This window comes from Centropristis striata, chromosome 6 (genome assembly GCF_030273125.1).
Source record: "Centropristis striata isolate RG_2023a ecotype Rhode Island chromosome 6, C.striata_1.0, whole genome shotgun sequence".
NCBI classification, from domain to species: domain Eukaryota; kingdom Metazoa; phylum Chordata; class Actinopteri; order Perciformes; family Serranidae; genus Centropristis; species Centropristis striata.
This window is the reverse complement of record NC_081522.1, coordinates 32,767,902-32,794,199: the sequence shown is the minus strand read 5'-3', so window position 1 is coordinate 32,794,199 and position 26,298 is coordinate 32,767,902. Positions and strand designations below refer to the sequence as shown.

The following is a 26,298-nucleotide window of genomic DNA, read 5'->3' as shown; positions in this document are numbered from 1 at the left end:
AATAATAATAATAATAATAATAATAATAATATTTTGAGACACTGAATTTCAGGTCTTCATTTAATGTAAGCCATAATTAGGCCTGTCACGCTAATTACTATATCGACTTATCGTTCGACATATTAAAATGAACACAATAGTTTTTTTCTGGACTTAATATATTGTCGTTTACATGCATGACTTTTTGTGCTTTTTTGTGTTTAAAGTAATGCTGCAAATGTTTGACAGGCAGTATGAATTGCCTAAAAAACTATATTTCCCAAGCAGCCATTCCAGCTGTTTATGTTATTTTAATAACAAAATAATATTATACATAATGTTTATCTCAGTGCAATATTTTTGTTAACAGCCTGAAAGTCTATTTTATTTGCTTTGGTTGTTGTTTATTTATGTTTTATTTATCTAGGATAATTTAATATTTCTTTTCCACATTTCAATTCCAATGTTTAATATTCAGGCCTAGCTATAATCATTATAATTAGAAGAAATTAAATAAATTAAGATGTGAAATGTTTCATTTTGTGTGTAATGGACCTATATAATGTGTTATTTCCACTTTTTGAATTGAATTACTGACATAAACTTTCTATGATATTCTAATTTATTGAGATGCGCCTGTATACAAAAGAGCCTTAAATGCATTTAAGTAACTCACAGTGACACATGATATTATTCCATATAAGAGATTGTTTTCTCCACACTCTTAAGCAGAGCTCAACTGTACACAAAAAATAAATATTTATTCATTTCCATCCAATGAAGATCTGTAACTGAGAATTAATTAGATTAAACACGATCAGCACAAACCTCTCTGTGATAATGTATATTCACAGAAACAAGTAAAAGAAAACAGACTCTCTCATAAACACAAAACAGTCAAACTAAAATCAAAGTTGAATGAATAAAAGTTTAATTTAGAAAGTGTTGTGACCCCTCAGTGTGGAGCAGTACCAGTACTCGCTGTGGACGTGTTGGCGTCTGCTGGGACTTCGCCCTGGCTGCCGTCCGGAGCGTCCGGCTGCCCCGAGGCCGCTCGACTCGTGGACGGAGTCTCAGGAGGGACATCTGGGGAGAGAGGGACGATCAGTGAGCCTTTAGAACAAACTGCAGTCTCACAAGGCTTAAAACAAAAGGTATAAAATAAGGAGAAAACATAAAAAATAAGGAGGTTGAACACTATTGACACTTTTTGTCAATATGACAAAAAAAGGTTGTTGTTGTGTATTTATAAAAACATGCATACATGGACAAAATATAATATGTATATATATATATATATACACAAGGTGCTGTGCAAAAGGGCTGTTTTGATAACGGACGCTTTTATTTTGAAAGGACAAAAAACTAAAACTAACTCAAGTGAGGGGACACTGAAAAGATAAAGTCAAGGAGTTCAATGTTTTATGTTTTAGCCCCCAAAGAGGCATGAGGTCAGTTTTCACAGTAATCTTGCATATTTAAATGTTTTTTGTGTTAAAATAAGTTTTGGATAAAATAAAACCTAGTAATTCATGCTAGCAAGGTTTGATACAATAAGCTAGTTTTGCTCCATTTAATACTCTTGTATTTCTGTGTTTTATAATTGTTATTGCAACTTTCAGTTTGCAAACTGTAGCTTTATCCAACTTAATTCTCAGCTCATTGGCTTATTGACGTACGGCCGCAGAACTGAACGCTCGGTTGTGTTTCAGTTCAGTGAGTACTGATACGCAGATCGTAATAAGATGTTTCATTGTTTCTGTAAAATCCACATACGTCATGCCTGTAGATATTGTTGTGCAGTGCAGACTACGACTTGTTTTGTCTCTTTATTTAATGCAAACATCAGATAAATAAAATTTCATGTGATCGACCAAATTCTTAACGTCATTAATGGATCAACGATTAATTATTCCCGTGTCTAATACAGTGGTGTGACAAAGTGTTGCCCCCATATCTGGTTTCTTTATTTTTTTTGCATGATTGTCACATTTAAATGTTTCAGATCAAACACATTTTAATAAGTCAAAAGATAACACAACACAAAAGTCAGTTTTTAAATGAAGGTTTTTATTATTAAGGGAAAACAAAACCCAAACCTACATGGCCCTGTGTGAAAAAGTGTTCCCCCCCAAAACCTAATAACTGGTTGGGCAACAACTGCAATCAAGCATTTGCGATAACTTGCTATGAGTTTCTTTTACAGCACTGTGGAGGAATTTTGACTTTTTTTCCACTCATCTTTGCAGAATTGTTGTAATTCAGCCACATTGAAGAGTTTTTTAGGTCATGCCAAAGCATCTCAATAGGATTCAGGCCACTCCAAAGTCTTCATTTTGTTTTTCTTCAGCCTTTCAGAGGTGGACTTGCTGTTTTGGATCACTGTTTGCTTCAGCTCGAGGTCACGAATAGATGGCCAGACGTTCTCCTCCATGTGCTCATGTTCCTTAAGCAGCAAAACAGCCCCAGACCAGCACACCACCACCATATTTTACTGTTGGTATGAAGTTCTTTTTCTGAAATACGATGTTACTTTTACGCCAGGTGTAACGGGACACAAACCCTCCAAAAAGTTAAACTTTTGTCTCGTCAATCCACAGAGTATTTTCCCAAAAGTCTTTGTGATCATCAAGATGTTTTCTGGCAAAACTGAGACGAAGAGACCTTTTTTGTTCTTATTGCTCAGCAGTGGTTTTCCTCTTCTGCCATGCAGGCCATTTTTGCCCAGTCTCTTTCTTATGGTGGGGTCATGAACAATGACCCAAACTGAGGCCTGCAGTTCTTTGGATGTTGTTGTGGCGTCTTTTGTGACCACTTGGATGAGCTGCACTGTGCATTTGAGGTAGTTTTGGTCTGCCGGCCAGCCAGCCACTCCTGGGAAGGTTCACCACTGTTCCATGTTTTCTCCATTTGTGGATAATGGCTTTCAGTGTGGTTTGCTGGAGTGCCAGAGCTTAGAAATGGCTTTATAACCTTTTCCAGACTGATAAATCTCAATTACTTTCTTTCTCATTTGTTCCTGAATTTCTTTAGATCGTGGCATGATGTCAAGCTTTTGAGGATCTTTTTGTCTACTTTGCTTCATCAGGCACGTCCTATTTAATTTGAATTAAGTGATTTCTTGATTAAGAACAGATGTGGTAGTAATCAGGCCTGGGTGTGGCTTTAGTAACTGAACTCACATAAAAAAACACAGTTAACTTATGTTTTAACCATGTAGATTCGGATTTTGTTTTCGATTAATAATAAAAACCTTAGTTGATAAATTGCATTTTGTGTTTACTCGTGTTATCTTTGACTTATATTCAAATGTGTTGTATGATCTGAAACATTTATATGTGACAAATATACGAGCATATTTACCTCTGTGCACTTTAAAACTGAGAAAAAAATCAGCTGTTGTGTGTAAGTGTATTACAATAAAAGTATTGCAGTATTAGTACTATAATTGTATCATAGAGTTGTCAGTACTTGGTGCAGGCTGCGGGGCGCTGGGCTCTGGCAGCTCCCTCTCTGTTTGTGTCTCGGCGTTCTGCAGCTGTATGATTGGTGTCTGGGTTCCTTGTGATATCACGGAGGGGGCGGGGTGTCGGGGCTGGAGACCGATGGCGTTCATCAGACCCATGTCTCTGTCCAGCCGCCAGCCGGAGCGATTCAGACTGAAACAACATCACAAGAGGAGAAGTTAGTGGATCGTGTGGCCCAAAGAAAATTTAATTTAAAAAATATACAGTCATGGAATCAATTATTAGACCCCCCTTGTTTTCTCCAGTTTCTTGTTCATTTTAATACCTGGTACAACTAAAGGTACATTTATTTAGTTTCATAAGAGTTTAACTTAAGAGTTTAACTGATGTCTAGCCATTTTCCATGGTTTTCTTGATAATGATTACGGCTAAATGGTTAGACATCAGCTCTTAAATTAAACTCTTATGAGCTATTTTTTTATTGTTGTCATTATATTTGTCCAAACAAACATACCTTTAGTTGTACCAGGCATTAAAATGAACAAAAAAATGAAGAAAACAGGGTGGTTTAATAATTTTATGACTGTATATGTGTATTTGTTGATTTTATATAAATGTCCTTAATTTTAAATAAAGGCAAGTACAATTTAAATGTTGTATTTAAACAGTGAACATTTTCTGGGTTAATACATTCAAAAGTGTTCAAAAGCTGAGTTCATGCCTTTCTTGTTTAAGGTTCTTTATTGTACTTGTAGCTTTTTCTTGTTTCTACCATACAACATAAGTCTTAACAGTGGTGGCGTACATTTACTCAAGTACTGTACTTAAGTAGAATTTTTCAGGTACTTGTACTTTACTGGAGTATTTCCATTTTATGCAACTGTAGACTTCTACTCCACTACATTTAGCTGACAGCTTAAGTTACTTTTCTGGTCGAGATTTAACATAAAAAAAATATTTAAAGTGATTAGCCTTTTTTTTTTTAAATTAATCAGTATATAAAGTAATTAAATGAGCCCTAACTTTACAAATTAAAACACTGCTTACATAAAAGCATCAATACAAATAATGTAATAATATATTAAGAATATATTAAACAATCTGAGTGGGTTCATTCTGCATAACAAGTACTTTTACTTTTGATACTTTAAGTACATTTTGATGGTGATACTTTTCTAGTTTTACTTCAGTAAGTTTTGAATGCAGTTGACTTTTACTTGTAGTGGAGTCATTTAACAGTGTGGTATTAGTACTTTTACTAAAGTAAAGGATCTGAATACTTCTTCCACCACTGCTCTTTAATGGGAATCTTATGGTGTTTATCACACCAACAAACACTATTACTATCTAACTTTGTTTAAAATGTTCTGTCTAACTTAATTAATCTCCATTTCTTATTATTATTTGCATTATATTTTTCATTAAAAAAGTTTTTACCTTATATTTATTAGCAGTATTATCATCTCTCCATGTATAAACATTTTTCAAATTGTATTTGACTTAAATTACTTACTTTTAAATAAACAAAACTGGGTGAAAAAAACACTTGGGTGTCTCAGAATTATGTGTTTAGCATTAATTGTGGAAACTTCAGATTACTGGTGTTTTGTGTGAATCAGCAGGTTCTCACCCCGGCCTGTCAGAACCTCGGGTCCGGCTGGTGCCACTGTTGTTGACGGAGAATAAAGGCTCGCTGCTCGACTCTGCGGGGCTCTCACCGTCGCTTCTGTAGAACCTACACACACACACACACACACACACACACACACACACACACACACACACACACACACACACACACACACACACACACACACACACACACACACACACACACACACACACACACACACACACACACACACACACACACACACACACACACACACACACACACACACACACACACACACACACACACACACACACACACACACACACACACACACACACACACACACACACACACACACCACACACACGTTAATTCACTTCCATTCAGGAAGCCTTAAAAGCAGAGGAGGGGTTTGTTCGTGGAATCACACAGACCACGACCTCATTAACGGCACTAATTGACCTTCTCCAATTAATGCTCTTCCTGTTCAGATCGACCATTAAGGTAATCACATCAGCGAGTGTCTCAGTGTGGAGGAGGAGGAACTCCAACAAACCAGAAACTGGCATCTGGGTTCATTCATTCTGATTCATTCTAATTCCTCTGGAGTTAGTGTGAAACACAGAGTGGTTCAGTCCAATTAAAACAGAAGAAAAGGAGACTACAGTCCAGATAATCAAACATCTCACCAGCATGAAACAGTTTAAAAGAAGATACAAAGAGATGGTTTTCCAGAGTTACAGTAATGAAGGAGGGCTTTGACGTCTCATTACTTGTTAACATGACTAGTTAACTGTGTGATCAGCAATAATCTATTGGTCTTAAGGGTGGTGTCACGTGCTGTGGTGGCTCTGCCTTCTGCGATGGCTGACTCCACAGTTGCTGTGGTGCTGCCAGTCGGAGTGGCTGACATTTTCAGTGTGTCAGTGAGTAGGAAACATGGGTATGTGTAGGATTATGTATAAGTGTATGGGTATACAGGAAATGTGTTGGTACGTTTGTGTGCATCTATGTGTACTGGTATGGTGTACGGATATGCAAGTGTTGATACATAGAATTGATATCATGAAAACGAGAAATTAGTCTGAAGGAAACAGGTAGTTTTGAGTTTGAGTTTCGATTTTGATTTCTGACCTGTTAATATTGTTTAAAGAAGTGGGGTGGGATCGAACAACTTTTTACTTCTTCCCACCCCTTTTCAAATATGTTGTGGCATTTTTATAGAGTGCTTGGCGGCCTTATCAGTGCAGGAGTCACTAGGGCTGACTCCTGTTGATGCATTATTATTATTATTGTATTGTTGTTGCATATTTGAAATAAATCAATCATTCATTCACCTGTCTGTGGGGAGACGTGTTTTGAGAACAATGAGCTTATTAAATCATTTGACGAGCTATTTTAGTGACTGCGTGATGCAGGGTGGAGTTTTAGTAATTTGAGAGTTTTCATGTTGTATTTCATGGTGTATTTTCCAACACTATCATAGGTAAGAACAGAAAAGCAACACATGCAAGATGCAGCACAGGTATTGTTAAACAAAGAGACTCTATGATGTCTGATATTTTATTCTGCAAATAGATTTATTATTTAAGACATAAAAGTGTCTCACCAGCTTTACTTAACAGACAAAGGGAGCAGAGCTGGACGATAAGTCCCAAAAACTCCATCTTGAGACAGTGTTTCCTCTAGGATGTTTTTCAGCAGCGGGGGTAAAGAAGGGTTATTTGTCCCCTGGATGGTGTGTGCGTGTAAATATCAATCAGCAATTTATAAAGTATAAAAAAATGACACTCAACTGCAGAAGAAGCTTTAGACCATGGGTCTCAAACTCCAATTTCGGCCCTCGTGACGATATTTTGTGGCCCTCACCTTGATATGAAGGTTCAATGTGAGTTTTATATGAATGGCACTTTACCGTGTTGTGTGTGGAAGGTCCCTTTATTGCTCCAGCTGGAGCTTTGTTTCACTTGTTTCTATGACGACGTTAAAAAGAAAGGCAGCTGCTACCGGACCATTTATTATCTGCCGTATTGTTGTTACCGGAAGAAGTGGAAATGTTATGTAATTTTGTGTCCCTTTTTGGTAATTTTGTGTCTTTTTAAAATAATTTTGTGTCCTTTTTTTTTTAGTAATTTTGTGTATTTTTTGGGTCATTTTGTGTCTTTTTTCTGTCATTTTGTGTCTTTTTTTGGTCATTTTGTGTTTTTTTAAAAATAATCTAGTGTTTTTTTCAGTCATTTTGTGTCTTTTTGAAAATAATTAAGTGTTTTTTCTGTCATTTTGTGTCTTTTTTTGGTCATTTTGATACTGCCTCCAGCGGTCCCAAGGTAATTTCAGTTTCGAGACCCCCGCTTTAGACCCAGTGTGTCCCACAGGATTTTATACGACTATGATGGGAACCATCAAAGTCCGAACCGAACCAAGTAGGGGGGTCTGGGGCATGCTCAAGGTAGGGCTCATTGTATTTATAATAATTTTAAATGGATCATGTTTTTCAAGTTAAATTTCAACCTAAAAAGAAACTAAATCTGGCAGCTAAATGTAGTGAGATTTGCCTTAATAATCTTAATAAAGTGGAAATACTCAAATAAAGTACATGTACCTTAAAAAGGCACTTTGCTATTAAACGTACTTATTTACATTTCACCATTCAATATCACCAAGCCATGTCTGGCCCCACACCTCAAAACAAGTAACATTAAATCATCTACCACTGATGGTACCATTATGATATTAAGCCATTAGTCATTATTTTTGGCATCTGATTTTAATGAATTTAATGTTCCTAACTTGCACAAGTTATTATACAAAAAAACTGATGCCATTTTCTGTTTTCACTCCTCAGAAAACTCCCACACGTCGTCATGATTTCTACTGTGTTGCTCTCTAGGAAACTTTATACACTCTCTGAGGTCGGAGTGGTTAACTTTAGACATGAGTAGTTCAGAGATATTTTAAATATATGCTTTTTATTTTTGGGCCTGATTGGAGACTCACACAGGCCGGCAGATCACCAGGTCCCCTTTGTTGGTTCCATAAGCCAGACCCATCCCAGGATCCGGCAGCCAGCGGGCAGAGTTAATGCTGACGTGGCGCCTCTGGTCTGGAGCCATCGGGTAGACCACGTTAAACACCATCTGGAACACACACACACACACAAAAAAAACATAAATACATAAAAGAACATTGGGGCAAAAATCTAACTGCTGAATTTATTTTTCCTCAATCTAATGCAGGTTTTTAATTCAGAACAAATAATTTTCTGAAGCCTTTTTAAGACTGAGATTATGAAATAACTGAATTGATGCATTTTAAGACTATTTAATTGAAAGTTCAGATTATTTTCCACTCATGTATATGTTCATTCAGATTTCTGCTTCCATCAAATCCAACAGAGAAGAACACAATTATGTTTGTGGTTTTGAGTTTTAACACTTTATTTAACTATTGTAACAGCTTGTATTTTCTATTGTTTACTTTTATGATGAATAAAAAAGGAGAATAATAATTTAAAAAACTGAATAAAAAAAGACAAAATAAAAGAAATGCTTAATTAAATCAGAAGGGATAAATAAATAATAATCAGATTGCTGTATTACAGTATTAATGGTGATGTGTAACTGTGACGGTGTGGTTGTTCTGTCTCACCCTGATGGAGGTCTCTCCTCCGTGTGGCTGCTGCAGGCGGAAGACTTGCGCCACCATGTGGTCGGTGGTGGGATGCAGCAGGATCCTGCGGGAGGCCAGGCCGACCATCACGTAGCAGCCCATCGGAGACAAGCTGACAGAGATGGCGTTCGGACCTGTACGAGGAAAAACATTATATATTAAGTAGTTAAATTTAGCCCTCCCTCTACTAAATCAAAAACTGCTTACATAAATGCATCAATAATAATAATCCAATAATATATTTGGAACATATAAAACAATCTGAGTGGGTCCATTCTGCATTATGAGTACTTTTACTTTTGATACTTTAAGTACATTTTGATGCAGATACTTTTGTACTTTAACTTCAGTAAGTTTGGAATGTAGGAATTTTATTTGTAGTGGACAAGTAAAAGTACTCATACCACAGTGTGGTGGAACAAAAAAAAACAAACAACGCCCTGAATCTGCTTGTTGGGGTTCAGAGGATTAATACACATAATAAACCTCGGGACAGACTATGTTGAGGGAAAATGTACCGAATCTCTTTGTGTAGAGCATCTCTCCCAGGTTGTGAGGAGCCAGAGAGTAGATGGCCAGGATGCCCTCGTCTGGGAAACCCCGCTGACTGCTGGGAATGAAGACCGCCAAAAGCTGACCGTCTGCCGAGATGTCACAACTCGCATCGTTGTAGATTTTACAGTTTGGCACCAGAACGTTGACTGAAGCTGCAGACGAGACAATGAAAACACAAAATAAAACATTTTTATTCTGTATCTCACCACAATTTCATCATCTATATGCTGTTAAAACACCTGGACTGGAGATTTGTTTCTTGTTTGTGACCTGTTAAGATGTCTACATAACAGCTTGGCTCATCGAATACGTATGTTTAAAATAATTCTGGTTGCCAGTAAAAAAGGCATTATGAAAAAACGGTTCCACCAAGAGCCACCAGTGTTAGCAGACTGGTTTAATTTGATGCATGAGATCTTTGTAATGGAAAAATTGACGTTCACCTTGAGCTTCAAGAGTGACATATTTAAAAAATGCTGGAAAGGATGGGTTGAGTTTATTAACCCATATAGAACCAACTTTAGGTTAAAAAAGTATCAGGTCCTATTGTAACTCTCCTGGTTCCCTGCTACACATCGATTGGTTTGTTTGAACTATTTGTATATACTTGTACATTGTATTTTGGGGGGTTTTATTTTTTATTTATTTGTTTATATTTTTTTAATATTGTTTTTTTGGTATAACCAACAAACACTATGAAATGTGTAAGTCTCTGTACAAGCTGAATTAAATAAAAAAGTAATTTAAAAATATGTCTGCATGAAATAATTGCAAATTTTCATGGGAATGAATAAGTGATTATACAAATTAATGGTAAAGGTTAAAAACGTCCCCTTCTTTCAGGCGTCACCACCCAGTTTCTAACTAAAAGCCAGTGCCTCACAGACTGCAGGACAAAGTGAAGAGTGCACTAGGATTCGTCGTACCGTTGCTGATCTCCGGCAGGTCAAATTTGGTAAAGTCCCACCACTGCAGACGGTAGGTGGTGTTGGCGATGTTGCTGGCGACCGCAGACTGGCCGTCTCCAATCGAAGCACCTGGCAAACAAAAAAGGAATTGTTACATGTAAATAAAAATATATATAAATCTACAGATGAACAGCTGGTCCAGTGTTTATTTCTGATCAATAATAATAAAAATACAACTGACTGTTTAGTCAACTGGACTTCTGAACTGATTATTTCTGTTAAAACAAACAAACTAAAAAAAACTTTATCAGCGTTCTGCTTTCAGCTGGTGTTTTTCAAACCTAAAACGGTACTTCTGGTGGTGGTGTTAAGTAGAGGTGGGGGAAAAAATCTATAGAGCATAGTATCGCTTATGCTTGGCAATATTATATAGATTCATGGCCGACAAGAATCGATATTTAGCATTCTGGTGGCCGTCAGTATTTTCACTGTTAGTTCTTTTTCGGAGGCTGTAGTGGGCTCACTTTTAGGAATATACTGGAGATACTGGTATCACATGAAACTAGAAGATCCAAGGAATCTATAGGCACCATGTGCGTCAGGATATCGTTGGGAAGTTGTCAAAAATAATGCTGCAGAGGTAGGCTGTTTTTATTTTTCATTTTTTTTAAAAACAACGAATCTTAAAGTTGAGGAAAGTTTGATAAAATGCTGCAATTGTTGTCGTCCATACATGTTTGATATCAGTTCAGTTCAGTTTGACTGAATACTTTGTTGGTCAGTCTGTGGGTTTGACTCTCATTGTGGAGAAATAAAAAGACTGAAGTGAGATGAATAGACTGAGAATTTTCTCTTATTTGACAAAACAATTCTTGATTTAACTTAATTTAGTGGACACAAAATGCAGTTAAACAGTTAAATCGCAATATATTGTATTGCAAAATGCTTAAAATCGTAATTATATCGTATCGTAACTCAAGTATCGGGATAAAATCGTGTCCTGGGTGTGTGTGTGTGTGTGTGTGTGTGTGTGTGTGTTTACCAGCGAGCACTCTGTTGACAGAAGAGTGTGTGGCCAGGCCGGGCTGCCCTCGTTCATGGAAGATCCCGGCGTAGGGCAGGTACTCAGGGAGGAGGAAACGCCTGCAAGACAACAGGACAAAAGATTTAAAACCAAACCTGGACTGGAAAACGGTGGGATATTAAGTTAAAGTTCAGGTTTTCTTCTGCTTCCGAGCTCTGAAAATCCTAATTCATAGTGTTTATATAACCGAACAGAATCCTGTGCACGGAGGAAGCAAAGAGACGAGTTAAAGTTACGACTCACCGTGGGACAAATCGACCCAGCGAGGGTGCAGACATCCTGGCGTTACGTGAAGTCCTGTGCCTCGCTCTGTCTCCATTATCACTGGGAGAAAGAAAAGGGTCAGTCTACACACAAGAACACTAATCTACAAGCACTACAGGAAACAGTCTTTGGTACAAATAAGACAAAACAATTATAGGGAAAACAACAACATCTCCTCCATACAAAATGCTGGTTCGACTGAAAATGTAAGAAACCTTTTAAAATGTTCTGAACACTAACACACTGAAAAAAATGTCTGAAAATCTAAATAGAGATTTGCGGTCAATTACAAATCAATAATTGAACAAACTGGTGACAACCTGCAGGCAGATTAACAAAGCTAGAACTGAAAACATGTTGGCAACAGTTGGGTGATAGGATAAATATATATACACTCCTGAACAAAAGAGACAAACAAATAGAACAGTGGGGCTACTAACTACTTTGACACTTTTACTTCTGTTATGGGTTTTTTTGGGCTGTGGTCTTAAACTTTTGATCAGCTGATGAACAGCCTGTTCATGAATTTAAATGCAGTTTTCAATAAATTGCCTACTACTCCTACTTTTTTGTCTCTTGCTCCTGTTTAATCTTTTTTGCATTTCAAAGCTCTACTTACAACCTGGATATGTTCCGCCAGCGCTAAATGCGAATACTTGTAATTTTCCCCCTGTCTTAAGACTTTGTTCAGGAGTGTATCGCTGTATGGGCAATTTTTCTCATTTAATTTGATTATTTAATGGTCGACCCACTACGAACGGCCAGGTCACAGCTAAAAGTGGGACGGTTCAAATATAGTTAGAAACAACCGGAAGCTAAAAAGTGGATCGTAAAAATGTGTCAGATACATATTTAACCAAGTAAATATGAAGCATCAGAGTCGGCAGTATGAACATGACATGGCAGTGTGACTTCAGTTAGCTGTGAACTCCCTGATGTTTTGATAGAATAGCAGCTTTGCTTTGTCTTTAAGAAAAATACTTAAAAGCTAGTTTAATACAAGCGTGACAGAATGAAACTTACTCCAGCTCCTCAAAGTCCACGTCACTGTTGTCCATGGAGCTGGACGGGTTGCTGGCGGGACCGTCGGATGAAGAGGACATGGCCCGCAGGCGGTTCTGCTGATAGCGAAGTGAACGCTGCCGAATGCTGTCCCGCCTTGACAGATACTGGATCATCCTCTGGGCATAATAAGCAGCTGGAGAGAGCCTGAGGAAGAGAGCACAGAGAACGAGGTCACACTCAGTCTCATAACAACAGAGGACAGGGGACCAGGGTAATGATGTATACATCTGTCTGGATCAGGGTCAATTAAATGTATAAATGGTAGAGGTGGGGAGAAACAAATCAATACAGCATAGTACAGTGATATTTTGCGTGGCGATATTATATCGATTCATGGCCGCCAAGTATCGATATTTAGCGTTCCGACAGGTGGAGGGCTGTCAGTATTATTGCAGTTTTTTGTTTTTTTTCCAGAGGCCGTAGCAGGCTCATATCATGTCAAACTAGAAGATCTAAAGAATCTATAGGCACCATAGATCGCATCAGGATATCGTGTTGGGAAGTTGTTGAAATAACGATGCAAAGTTCGGCTTTTATTATGTTTCATTCAAAAAAATTGAGAGCAGTGAAGCTTTAAGTTGAGGAAAGTTTGATAAAAATGCTGCAGTTGTTGTCGTCCATACATGTTTGATATCAGTTCAGTTCAGTTTGACTGAATACTTTGTTGGTCAGTCTGTGGGTTTGACTCTCATTGTGGAGAAATAAAAAGACTGAAGTGAGATGAACTGACCGTTCAGTCACTCCGTTTGTGAGGACGGCCAGCTCTAAGCAGATTTAAACAAATGCCATACTCGTTCCTTTTCTTAATGATGGTTTTAACTGAACTCTGTGAGATGTCCAGTGAGCTGGACATTTCTTTGTAGCCATCTCCTGGCTTATACTTTCCAATGATCTTTTCTCTGATTTGCTTGGAGTGTTCTTTTGTCTTCATGTTGCAATTGTAGCAGGAATAGTGATGAACCTCCCAGACACAGATGATTTTATACTATAATCACTTGAAACACATCAACTGTACTCAGGTGATCTCCATTTCACTAACTGTGACACTGTTGCATCAACTAGCTGGAACTCTGTTGAATTAAGTCAGATACTTTAAAGGGGATGAATACTTATGCAATCGTTTATTTTACCTTATGTATTTTTAATAAATTGATACTATTTTGTAAAAATTGGGTTTCACTTTGATATTAAAGAGGTTTCTTTTTGCAAATTCTTTTTAAGAAGGCCAAATTATATTGACCATGATTTCATGTGTAAAAGCAACAAAAGGGTGAAACATCCAAGGGGTATGAATACTTTTTATAGACATTGTATAATAACTGGCTTGATCAGAGTAAATTAAGTGCTTTAGCATACCTGGCTGGATCAGGGTAAATGGGGTGGTCTCTGGATCCTGACATGTCATAGCGAGACAATGATAACAGAGATGATTCCAACAGTCGCCTGCACCAAAGAAACAGGAAGAAATGTATTGAAGGTATAAAAGAGACAATGAACTGAATAAATGTTTAACTCGTGTTGGCTTACAGTAGAGATTCAACAGCATGACAGCCATTAATGGTTGACACGCTGTGAAAAAGAAATGTCAAACTTGCCCCAAAAATAACAACCAACCCTCAGACATCACTTCTGATTACTGTATTTAAAGTGTGGGGATGCTGGTATTAGCCACTGACAGACACAAAGATCGTACCTCCTCAGGGAGTCCTCATCTGGGGGGTCAACAGGCATTTCTTGGCTTAAGGCCTCCGGTGGTTCTGCAGACCTGCCGGCAGCAGCCTGCCGGTACACCCTCTCCCACTGCGCCGTGTCCTGGTTGTACACCAGACCCACCGTCTGCTCTCCGGACTGACTGGGGGTCGGGGCTATCGGGAAGGCCACTGTTCCTGTTCCTCCAGTTCTGGGGGGAGGCGGCTGCTCGCTGGGCTCCGGAGGGGCCCTCCTCTCCTGGGGCTGGGCTTCTAGTGTCCTCCTGCCCTCTTCCGGCTGCCACGGGGAGGAAGGAGGGAAGGAGGGGGAGGAAGAAGAGGAGGGCTCCAGAGTGGAGGCAGAGGTGGAGGAGGCCTGGTTGGTGCGCTCCCATCGCTGGGAGTCATGGTTGAAGGTCAGCAGGTTGTGGCAGGCCCGGCAGCGGTTCAGATGGCCTCGGGAGGCCGGGGGAGGGACATTGTTCTCCAGGTTGTGGGAGGCGGGAGGAGGAGGGAGAGGAGGCTGGTAGTGGATGATGGTTGGGGTGGTGGTGGAGGAAGAAGAGGAAGGCCCAGGTCTCTCTGGGTCCATGTTATTATTCAACAACTCCTGGCTCTGCTCCTGACTCCCATCCGCCATGCCGCCCCCCAACGGCGGCTCCAGGTCCTGCATGCGGTCGAACTCCATGAAGTAGCGGCTCAGGTTGCACTGCAGCACGTTGCGGAAGGAGGCCGTGTTGCTGCGGGAGCCGTCCCAGAACGGATGATGCCCGCTGCTCGTGCCGGCGGCGTCTCGGGCCCCGGGCTCTCCTTGTTGGGGGAAACCCCGGCCTTCAGAGGCCGAGGTGTAGACGGGGGAGTGAGAGGAGCCGTCTTGCTGACGGAGCACTGAAAGGAGGCTGATGGAGGAGGAGGAGGTTCTGGGAGGCAGCATACCCGGGCCGACCCCGCCCTCCCTCATACTGAGCAGGTTGCGTGTCCAGTCGGGTCCCGGTCTGGAGGTGGAGTGCAGGTCGATGCCGCTCGGTGCGGGGGGGTTAAGAGAAGCGCCGGCGCTGTAGTAGACTGAGGTAAAGGCGGAGGGTCGCTCTGAGGGCTGCCGCGGCTCCGTACGGGCTGAAGAGAAAGTGGAAGCTGGGGACGGCTGAGGGTCTTCAGACGCCCCCCGAGGGTCAGAGGGGGTTGTATCGGCCGCCAGGGAGGGGTTTCTATTGATGGAGCAGCGACTGCACAGACAAACCATCCCCAGGTGCTGCGTGCAGCCCGGGAAGGGAGGCGCACGCTCAGAGGTGGGGTACTGGGCCAGAGGCATGCTGGGAGATTCTCCAACATTGGTTCCGTTGTCGCCGAGAGGTCGCGGCTGCTCGCCTCCCGCCTGAGCCCCCGGGGAGCGAGACGACAGGATGTGCAGGAAATTGTGGAGGATGGGCGTGCGGCGAACGGGTTGTGAAGGCAGAAAGGAGCGCTGACGGAAGTGAGGCATCTCGACGCTGTCCATGGGAACCTCGGAGTCCTCCTCGTTCTGAAAGACAAGACGACGGCCGTGAGGACGCCGCTCAACCGGTGACCAACGACAGAAACACAGTCGACACACTCACCTGCTGATTGGACGGATTCACTATCGCTGTCAGCAGGTTGTGACCGAGAGGGTCAAATCTCACCAACCTGAGAGCAACACAAGAACAGGTTCATGACAAAGAAAACGTCTGGGCAAAGAATACACTCTGAGGGTGTAAACAGTAAAGATGTCAGTATAATGCCCATTTTTAGCCACAGCACAAACATCAGTACAACAGATTTATTCTCGACACCAGAACATGTTACATATTTATCAAAAATAAATGTTTCCACATTTTAATAGGGATATAACGATGCATCGTATCCTTCACCAGGTGTCAGAAATCGTATTGAATCGTGAGTTGAGTGTAACGTTCCATCCCTACATATTAATTAATCCCAATAATTTCTTCTACATTCCTGTTCTATATGACTGTTGGCCCACCTGCAGCTGTTTGTTCTGACTCTTACTAATCACTATCTAATCATCTGTTAATGTCGCTTCCTGTCCAACCCACCGGACTCTCTCGGTGTCGCTGCCCGTCTTGACCACGGCGAAGGGCTCTGGGCGGCTCCAGTCCCAGAAGTGGAGCTCGTTGTTGGTGGCGATCAGCAGGAGCTGCGCCGTCGGGTGGAATGCCAGCGAGGCGATGGCAACGTTGCTCTCTGTAAACCAACTCTCACTGCCGCCCTGCAGAGAGAACACAGCCTCCTCGTTACTGCTGCACATTTTGAACCGCTCACACCGGGCTGAACCGGGCTCACAGTGAAAATCCCTATAACCTTTTAAACACTTTAGTTTAAACAGGCAAGAGAAGTTTTCTTATAAATCTTTTCTCCACAGTGAGCTTAATATGACAAAACTATGTTTATTTAAACAGTCGTGATCGACAATATTAGGCCAGTATCAGCAAATGACACATAGACGACGTAAAAGGTAACATAACATTAGTTTTGTCAGTTAAACTTCTGAAACACAGAACCCGCTGCAAAAATCAGACCATTTATCAGCCAGAATTTTTTTTTTAACTCTCTCTTTTTCACGACTTTTGTCATTATAACAGTGTTATTCTGCACAAAGGACATGTTTGAGTTTTAACACTTCTTGCCATGACAAAATTTGACAGAGCTGCAGGAGGGTTAAACCTGAAGGACGATACTACAACATGTTTTACTTCACAGAGTACTTTGTTTAGTACCTCGGAGGTTAAATACTCACATGCAGGTCCCAGATTCGGACTTCGCCATCAAGGCACCCGGAGGCCACCAGGCCGGGGATGGTGGGGTGAAAGGTCACACACCAAGGGGTTCTACGGTGGCCCACTAAGGAATGTAGGCACTTTCCAGTCTTCACCTCCGTTATGTAAATGTTGTGGTTGACGTGAGTGGAAGCCATAAGAGTCCTACGAGAAGCAACAGGAGTTCAATAAAAGAGCTATACAACAAATTTTATCTTGAGTTCTAAAATGTTTGACTATGCAAACACGTGATCAGAAACGTATTCACATATATATATATAAAATATATATTCACTGAGCTGTTTACTACAAATTCAACTTCAGACTGACAGCCCTCCACTTTATTTTTTTTCTTCATTGTTCTTTTATCATCTCAGAAACAATTATAGAACAAGTGAAGACAAGAATGGGATGATATATGGAACCAAATAACTACAAAAAAAGCAAACAAACAAAACAGAAGGGGTAAAAAGCAGTTTTGGCAGAAGCATATGGAAGAAATGTTTTTAAAATGCAGATAACTGAAGCTAACATATCTTCATTTAAATACATATATACTGCACATACAGAAAGATTTTATATTTCCAATGTAAGAAAAAAATAAAAAAGGTGTATGTGTATATGGGTGAGGTGGGTTGGGTTGGCAGTGCTCCAGCTCAAATAACTACTTTTATAAAAATATTCTCTACTTTTCAAGTGTGTGTGGATGTTCTGACCTGTCGGGGCTGAACGCCAGCAGGAACGTTGATCGAGGGCTGTCCGGCAGCTCCACTTTCTGTCACGGACACAAACAATTTGCATACTCATGAAATGGATTCAAAACTACTGGACGTAGTCGTTCTAGAGAAACAACCCAACAGTATTAAGTAAAGCACACGTTCAACACTGCTGGACATGACTTAAGATCAGACAGACAGACAGACATTTACTTGACCTGAACTCTTAACAGTAACATATAAAAAAAAACCTTTTTTTTTTTTAGAAGGTACAAACTGCAGCTTATTCACCACAGAAATTCTTAATAAACATTTAGTCTGATGTCCAGAGCACACAGTTACTGAAAATTTTGGCCGTAAAAGCCTAAATTTAGTAGCCTCTCGCACATTCTAATGGCACGATTCCATCAAATACACTAATCTTAATCCTTACATATTTTATTCATACGGTGGTGGAGTCTGAGCTGCTTTAAAAACATGAAAATATATAAAAAATTGCCAAAAAGAGAACATTCATCATAGAAAGTAACTGACATTATCACTATAGTTTTAAACTTCACAACAGCCCTTGAACGGATCACTGGTTACAAAGGTTTCCATTGGAAAAAGTAACGTAAACAAAGCTTAATATGATGAAATTTTTGTCAAAATCACTTATTTAAAATGTCCATGATTGATTCGGCTGAGAACGGTCACGTGACAAATATTCAATGAAAATCTGTTTACACAGACCAGAGAGGAAGGGACAGGAGAGGCTGTAAACATGGAAATACTTTAATAAGTGCAAACTTTTTTCCCCTCCAACATTGGTGACGTGACACAAAAGTGTATATATAGATTCCATTTTATTCAGAAAAACCTCATGCTGACACTGACAGGTGATCCCTCCTTGCTCCCTCTGCAGCGGTAATAAAACTAATGACCACTTCCATCAGTCACATGAACGTATCAAACCATCACAGTTTGCATTCACATAATGAGCTGCTCCTGCTCTTCATCTGTGCCCTGCAGCCTGGACTCATCAGTCTTCAGCTCAGAGACCGGACATTTATTTTGAACAGGCCTTACTGGGCAACATCTGAATGGTCTCTTGGTCTGACCTGGGCTTTAGAGGTAAGCACACAATAAGACCAGTGTTGGTGCAGAGAGAGCACACAGAGAGAGAACAAGCCAGAGACTGAAGTGAGACTAAATGTTTTCCAGTCTGAACATTAACATCTGAAGTAGCTTGTAAGAAAGAGAAAACCTTGTATTTATTCTATATTATATCTAATTCTTCTGCAAAATGTCGCTAGTTTACTCTTACATTATTATTTTTATTATTATTATTATTATTATTATATTATAGTCCTCTTCCCTCCCTCCATCCCTCCCTCTCTCCTGGCTATCAGAGTCTTATTACAGATGTTTGGATGTTTGTCCTCCTGGGGGACACGGTCAGGGTTTCTTTGTTTGAGCTGTTTGACAAAGCCCGAAGCTCTGATGAAAAGGATGTTGACAAAGCTTTCTTCTGGGGATTTAACATTCAGTTTTAAAAAAAGATGATAAATCGCTATATGCTAACATAATACAATATACAACAGCTGTTAGATTGAGATGAATTTAAAGGGTTATACGTCTGAAAGGGGTTTAAGACTTTTCACCTTTTGTTTTTGAAAATAAAAAAAACCCACCATATTTGAAGAAAGACTAGAATACTAGAATACTAGAATAATATGAGCAAACGATAAAACACTGATCAGAAGTATGACTGCTGTAATTTCCATACCTGACTCTGCCATTTCATCCAGCGGACTTTCTCCTCCACTAGCAGCTGTAGGAGCCTCTGAGAGCCAAAGGTCTGGGAGCCGCGCTCCCGGCTGGACAGGATCCGGACCGAGTTCCTCTGACGGGACGCCATGTTGCTACCGGGGGCCTTGGCTGATTGGCTGCTCACTCCCACTGCTGCCAGTCCGTCGCCATGCAGAGTCTAGGCTGCGAGAGAGCACAGGGAGCTGGTCAGTGTTGTGTTGATTAATAAACACGAATGGGAAAAACAGGGAAGAAAGATAAAGGAAATCTAGTTTTTATGACAGTTTGATGCTGAAACATGATCGTGATTGAACCTAAAATATTTAAATATTACTTCACCTCCGATATGAGTCTGTTCGGTAAATATGTTTAATAAAAAGCTCGCATTTGAATTTCAAGACCAAGATTTAAATGGTGAAAACAAAAATCACATATTTTGGTTTGTATGAAGCAACAATTTGAGGGGTTTTTGACGGTTGTTTGTACAAAATAAACAAACTATTACATCAATTTGCACTATGAAATAATAAACTGGGCATTTTTTTTCACAGTTTAACTATCAATTTATCAGATTTATTTTCTTCATTGATCAATTTGTTGTTGAAAATAAAAGATATTCTGTTTACTGTCACAGAGGACTAAAATAAAACTAAAGGAAAATATTCACTTTTAAGAAGCTGAAACCAGAGAATTTCATTTTAAATTATTTTAAATGAATAATCAATTCACAAAATATGTATAGAAACATGTTTAGCTAATGATTCAGTTTACAATCAAACTCTTTCCTTTGGAGGAGCAGGGGGAAAAAACAAACAAATGACTGAAACGATGAACTGACTCTGCAGTGTAACAGACATCAGTAATCCGGATAATAATTAATAATATTTTAAAAACCCGCTCACTCACGTTAACTGCAACAGCTGCATCTTTTTTCATTCAAAAGATTGTACGTTTCATTACTGATCTTATATGTCGGTCACGTTGCACCAAGAAAGGTGCCATTAGATAAAAAATATTGTTATTGCTTCCATTCATTTTAACTTAAAAATCATGAAGAATTAGATCTGGTACATGTTAAACTAACAGGAATAATAGAGATGAGAAATTTAGTTTGACTCAACCTTTTTATATTAATAACATTGAGCTGTGATCTGCATGAGAGTGAACTGAACGTTGGTCAGTTCATTTCAATGTAAAAGCCCTGAATGTACTGCAGCGAACGCCTCCCACTGATGGAAACACGTCCCATTTCCCAAATGCAATTCACACCTTGATGCTGGAACAGAAGGCACTCTGTAGGAGGGCTGTTCTTATTCCAGCTCACAGTTACATGCAAATATGAAAACTCAACACAACAGGATTCAATGAGAAATGGTATGATATATGGTATATAAGAATGGTATCAAAAAGCATTTGATGCCATTCATGGATTCGATTTCACGGCTCCATCTCAAAATTATTAGTTTAATCTGCTAGTTATATTCTCATTTTAATGTATTGTCCAATATAGCATATACCTCTTTAAATGTCTTGGGGGTTTTTTTCTTGATGAAGAAAGGAAATCATCACAACGGAAGAGCAGGATCTCATGAATATTTGGCATTTTTGTATGTGCAGATTGATCAATTACTCAATAAAGGAATAAATTAAATGAGCTAATCCTTTCAGCTCTACAGAATTTGAATTCAATAAAAACCGAAGATCGTCACCAGTGAACAAGTTATTTTTGTTTGTTCACATTTATATAAAAACAAACAATTGAAAATATCATAACAACTCTTATATTTGATTAAACAAAGTAAAATTGTATGCAGAACTGTCACAAAATGTGGTTTTATTATTGCTTGCATTTTCTTTTGTGATAAAAATAATTATGTTAGACTAAAATAATCCGTAAAACATCATAAATGTTCACCATAAAATAATAATAATAATAAACAATAAAAAATGTAAAACAGTGTTACTTTTGTGCAATTTTTGAAAACTCATATCCATATTGAAGCCTGACTGACGTGGGACTTTTGAAGCCAATATCAATACTACGGGGGAAAATTTCACCAATTACCAATATGACAACTAATGAAATAAAATCTTTTTTGTGTTTTCTGTGATTATACAGCAATCTGAATCTACAAAAGCACTCAGAAGCTGTTTTCATAAGCAATTAACTTCGCTGAGGAATATTTAACATTATTTTACATTGTACATATAATGCATTACATTATCAACTAATTATGGTTGCAAAATAAATTTGAATTTTATCAAACGCTCAACATGGACTCCTGCAATATCAAAATACAAGAATGAGAAATATTTTGTTAAGGCAAACATTTAACAGAATATCATTGTGACTAAAGTATGAAGTCCTGTGGTGCTGCAAAAATGTCTCTGACATTGCTGACATTATTAAGGGAACAAACCCACATGGAAACACAACGGGAAGTATCAAGGTCATACACAATTATCCTGCTCATACGATTAGTCAGTACTGTTATTATTAGGACAGGACTTGTTTTGATTCGCACAAACACCATGTAGTTTGTTTTTGTGCAAAAATGCTGCAAACCCTGATTGTGCTGCAGCTATTACACACACATGGCACAGTGTATAAACACATGATGGAGTTTAGTTGCCAATAATGCTCACTACTCCAGAGAAAGCACGTCACAAACTGCTGTGTTACTTAATATCAACATGTGTGAAGTTTAGGGAAGCAGTTTTGATCTGCAGACAGGCTGGAAACTAATGACAAACAATCTCTCAGCAGCCTACCCCACCTGCTGCAGTGGTCACACCGCTCACTTCCCACTGGGAATGTTTTGAATTTTTGGAACAGTTTGAATGTGGTGGAAAGCCAGGCTGGGGGGAGAGAGGAGTTCAATCAAGTTTCACTAGGACAACGACTTCCTTTTTCCATGAATTAATGTCATTAATTTAAATTTAAATTAATTGTTTGGGTGGCAAGATCTCAAAATAGTTAAAGGTAAAAGGTAAATGCTTTGTTCTGGTTGGTCAAACCTACAGCTAAATTATCAAAACTGTTGCAGATTAATTCTGTTAGTTAACCAACCTATTGTTGTCGAATTGTCGACTTTAAAATGGAGGAAGGCGTTGTGAAAATTATTAATCAGTTTGATGTTCAGCATAAAAATAATCTGCAACTTTTCAGTTTAGGTATATTTTAAGCATAAATGTCAAACATTTTCTACTTCCAGCTGTCAGTTGTGATGATTTTTGCTTTTCTTGGTCTTTTCTAAATGATAACTGAATATCAGAACTTAAGACATCTGCTTTGGTGTCAGTGAAGCATTTTATTGTTACTATTTTCTGGCATTTATTCATTTTACAGGGCCTATAAATGATGCATGGTCATATTATATAAAATGTATGTATTTAATGTATGTAGGCCTTCTAACCAGAACTCATCTGCAGAACTTGTCTCTGGATAGGTTTTTGGAGAATAAAATGCATATTGCATTGCAATATGCAAATTTTTACTATTGTGTGGCCTTAATCAAAATAGTTGCCTATTAATATCCCATTGATCAGTTATTTAATTAATTGAATTATAATTGCAGTTGTAATAACATATTATAGTACAATAGTAAGACAATATTTTTATACTTACATTTTATGATGTTTGCAATATTTGGACAATACATAATTCACCATCATGTGCGCTATTATGTTTAAAAATGATGAGCTATAGGATGTTCACTATCATGTGCAATATTACTTCTTCAGTGAAATTATTTTTTAGTATTACTAGGACAACTTACATTTATTAGTACATTTGCTGCAGTAAAGTATCTGAACACTCCCTCCACCTTCGTCTTCTAATACCAATATATTTAATTAACTGCACATTAAACAGACATATGAGCAATTTTAGAATGAAGAAACCTAAATAAACACTTCTCTGTTGTGAACATCACCTCAGGGACAAACAGATAGCAGTTTGTCCCTGGCAGCAGCAGTTTTATAATGTTAGCTGGATGGGTGTTATTAGTGAGCTCCACAGTTAGCTCCCTGACTAGCATGACATTCATTCTAGCGTGACATTATTGCACATTCACTACCATGTTCAATTATTTTTTATTATCACTAGGACAACTTACATTTATATTTTCTGGTCACTTATTTGTTTATCTGGTATTGTGTTATTCTTATTATATTGTATTTTTTTTAAACAAAACTGGCACAATAATTTCTTTCAGGATTAATACATTTCTATTTTATCTTAATACTTGAACTGCCTTTTCATGATTATAGATACATACTATCACCTAAGTATTACTTTAAATGCAGGACTGTAACAGATTATCGTCACACTGTTAAAATAATCGCCTAAGTCATTTTTTGTCAACATTTTTTTTTTTTGCCTAAATCATCCCCTCATGACGCCGACCACCTATGGTAAAATCGCCTACATCCTCAGTTGATCAGATCATGTGATTTTACCTCTTTAAGATAATGGCCTATGTCAAGTGTGTGACTTAAGCGGATTTATTATGCCTAAGTGAAAATAAAATGTGACTTAGGCAATTTTTTGAACATGCCTTTGTGACTTAAGCAAGAGATAGTAACACTTTATTTTGAAGGTGTCTACATAAGAGCGACATGAGCGTGTCATAAACATGACATGGGATGTGTCATGAACATTAACGACACTTTGAAGTAACATTAATGCTCATGATACTTGTCATGTCATGTTTCTGACAGGCTTGTGTGGCTCTTATGTAGACACCTTCAAAATAAAGTGTTACCATATCTTGCTTAAGTCACAAAGGCATGTTCAAAAAAATTGCCTAAGTCATTTATTTCTCTTAAGTTACATAATTTACACAGTGTTATTACTATGCCAATAGCCATCCTTTGTGACATCCTTTTTGAGTGAAATTATCAATAAATGTCATATGTTACACTTTTGGTTAAGTTTTTTGTGTTTCCTGTAAAACTTGAAAAAATGAGTTAGGCGATTATTTTAACAGGGTGACGAAATACAATGCTAATAATAATTATCCTACCAAATGAATGAGCAGCTCATTGTTATACACCAGTATCTATCGGACTAGTACAAGTCTGACTGGAGTTTAGTTAACTGCACATTAAACAGACATATGAGCAATTTTAGAATGAAGAAACCTAAATAAACACTTCTCTGTTGTAAACATCACCTTAGGGACAAACAGATAGCATTTTGTCCCTGGCAGCAATTTTATAATGTTAGCTGGATGGATGTTATTAGTGAGCTCCACAGTTAGCTCCCTGACTAGCATGACATTCAGATAGATGTTAGTTTTAACTTTTAAATTCCACTGAAAATGTAATTTATGCGGCGTTAACTCGCCTTTTAATGCCTTTCTGAAGTAGCTAACTGACGAGCTAACTGAAGTAGCCCTTTCCGGTTACCAAGCCAATGGCCTGGAAAATGCAGTTATTTGTAGTTTTAAAGACATTGGCGTTACACTGCAAACATAAATACAATGTTAACATTTTATTTCAACGAAAGTGATCCAGAACGATGAATAAAGCCGAAGTGTGTGGCCTACCTTCCGTTATCGACCCGCTCCCCGGCGGAGCCATCACAGGCGATGCTAACAGGCTAAAAGCAGCTAGGCTAGCTAGTTAGCTAGCTCGGCCAGAAACGGAAAATGTGGCCGCCGCAAATACTGAGCTGTCTGACGCTAACATCGGTGATCTGCGGCTATTGTGATGAACAGTGTCCACTGAAATACAGGGACAGCATTCTAATTATCTGAGGAAAGCGAAGAAAAAACGTTTTCTAAGGCATTGGTCCAATGTTTCACTAGCTGCCCGACGCCAAACTGCTACTGCGTAACTAGCTAGCTGCTAGCTTAGCCACACAGACAGGCTTATCAACAGAGCGCCGATTACAACTAATCGAACATAAGCCTCCATTCAGTAAAAAATACTATTTTTGTGACATAATCCAGTAATTAAATAAAAAATATAGATATAGATGAGATATTTAAGAGAGACATTTCAACTCACTTGAGATATTAATACATGAATTCAGCTGGAAGAGAAACACCATCATTTGCACCATAAAGAGGACAATCTTCTATCGACTAGAAACCCTGGAAATATTTTCCTTCATCAATCTGGGTCATTTTGTATTTATCATTTTATTATGTGACAAATAATTACTATGATCATTTAGAAAGCATTTCCTGATATGATATGAACACATTCAAAATTAGTTTAATACAAACTACATATGTAGGGAGAATAACATTGTGGATGGATTATTACTATTATATAAATATAAAATGATTATATCATTAGGTCATCAGCAGATTTTACAACAAAAAAACACATTACGTAGTAGATGATCCACAAGTCACTCACCCAAATAACAAGACTGCAATTATACCTGTATGATGATTGAACAGAGTTTTAGATTCCTACTTTATTTTAGTTTCAATAAGTATGTAAATTACTCTATTAACCTCTTATATTTTGGACATTGTGTCTATACACATACTGTATATATACATTTAACTGTTAACCTGTTTATTTTACGATGCTCACCTTTAACCTGTTTACATTTCTAGCATTGTGTACATTTGGTTTTTATACCTTGCTGGTAATCTTTATTATTTAAATTTTGTCTTACTTGTTTTCTTCACTGTAGGACACCTTACAGTGCACTGCATCTTATTTTCTTCACTGAAGTAC

General features: G+C 38.5%; 1 protein-coding gene across 1 annotated transcript in view; it reads right to left on the bottom strand.

Annotated features, from left to right (window-relative positions):
* Positions 1–25,446, bottom strand: part of ambra1b (autophagy/beclin-1 regulator 1b) — a 37,766-nt gene extending 12,320 nt beyond the window's left edge. Inside the window, exons 1-18 of the mRNA XM_059334692.1 lie at positions 25,149–25,446; positions 19,574–19,779; positions 17,806–17,864; positions 17,071–17,254; positions 16,370–16,542; positions 15,893–15,959; positions 14,300–15,816; positions 13,963–14,049; positions 12,565–12,750; positions 11,521–11,601; positions 11,236–11,336; positions 10,212–10,322; positions 9,249–9,437; positions 8,710–8,864; positions 8,059–8,198; positions 5,077–5,181; positions 3,451–3,638; positions 952–1,065 (exon numbers count right to left, since the gene is read on the bottom strand). Of these exons, the coding sequence (XP_059190675.1) occupies positions 952–1,065; positions 3,451–3,638; positions 5,077–5,181; positions 8,059–8,198; positions 8,710–8,864; positions 9,249–9,437; positions 10,212–10,322; positions 11,236–11,336; positions 11,521–11,601; positions 12,565–12,750; positions 13,963–14,049; positions 14,300–15,816; positions 15,893–15,959; positions 16,370–16,542; positions 17,071–17,254; positions 17,806–17,864; positions 19,574–19,705 (3,589 nt within the window). The 5' untranslated portion in view covers positions 19,706–19,779; positions 25,149–25,446. The remainder of the gene's footprint in view (positions 1–951; positions 1,066–3,450; positions 3,639–5,076; positions 5,182–8,058; positions 8,199–8,709; positions 8,865–9,248; positions 9,438–10,211; positions 10,323–11,235; positions 11,337–11,520; positions 11,602–12,564; positions 12,751–13,962; positions 14,050–14,299; positions 15,817–15,892; positions 15,960–16,369; positions 16,543–17,070; positions 17,255–17,805; positions 17,865–19,573; positions 19,780–25,148) is intronic.
* Between the last annotated feature and the right edge of the window lie 852 nt (positions 25,447–26,298).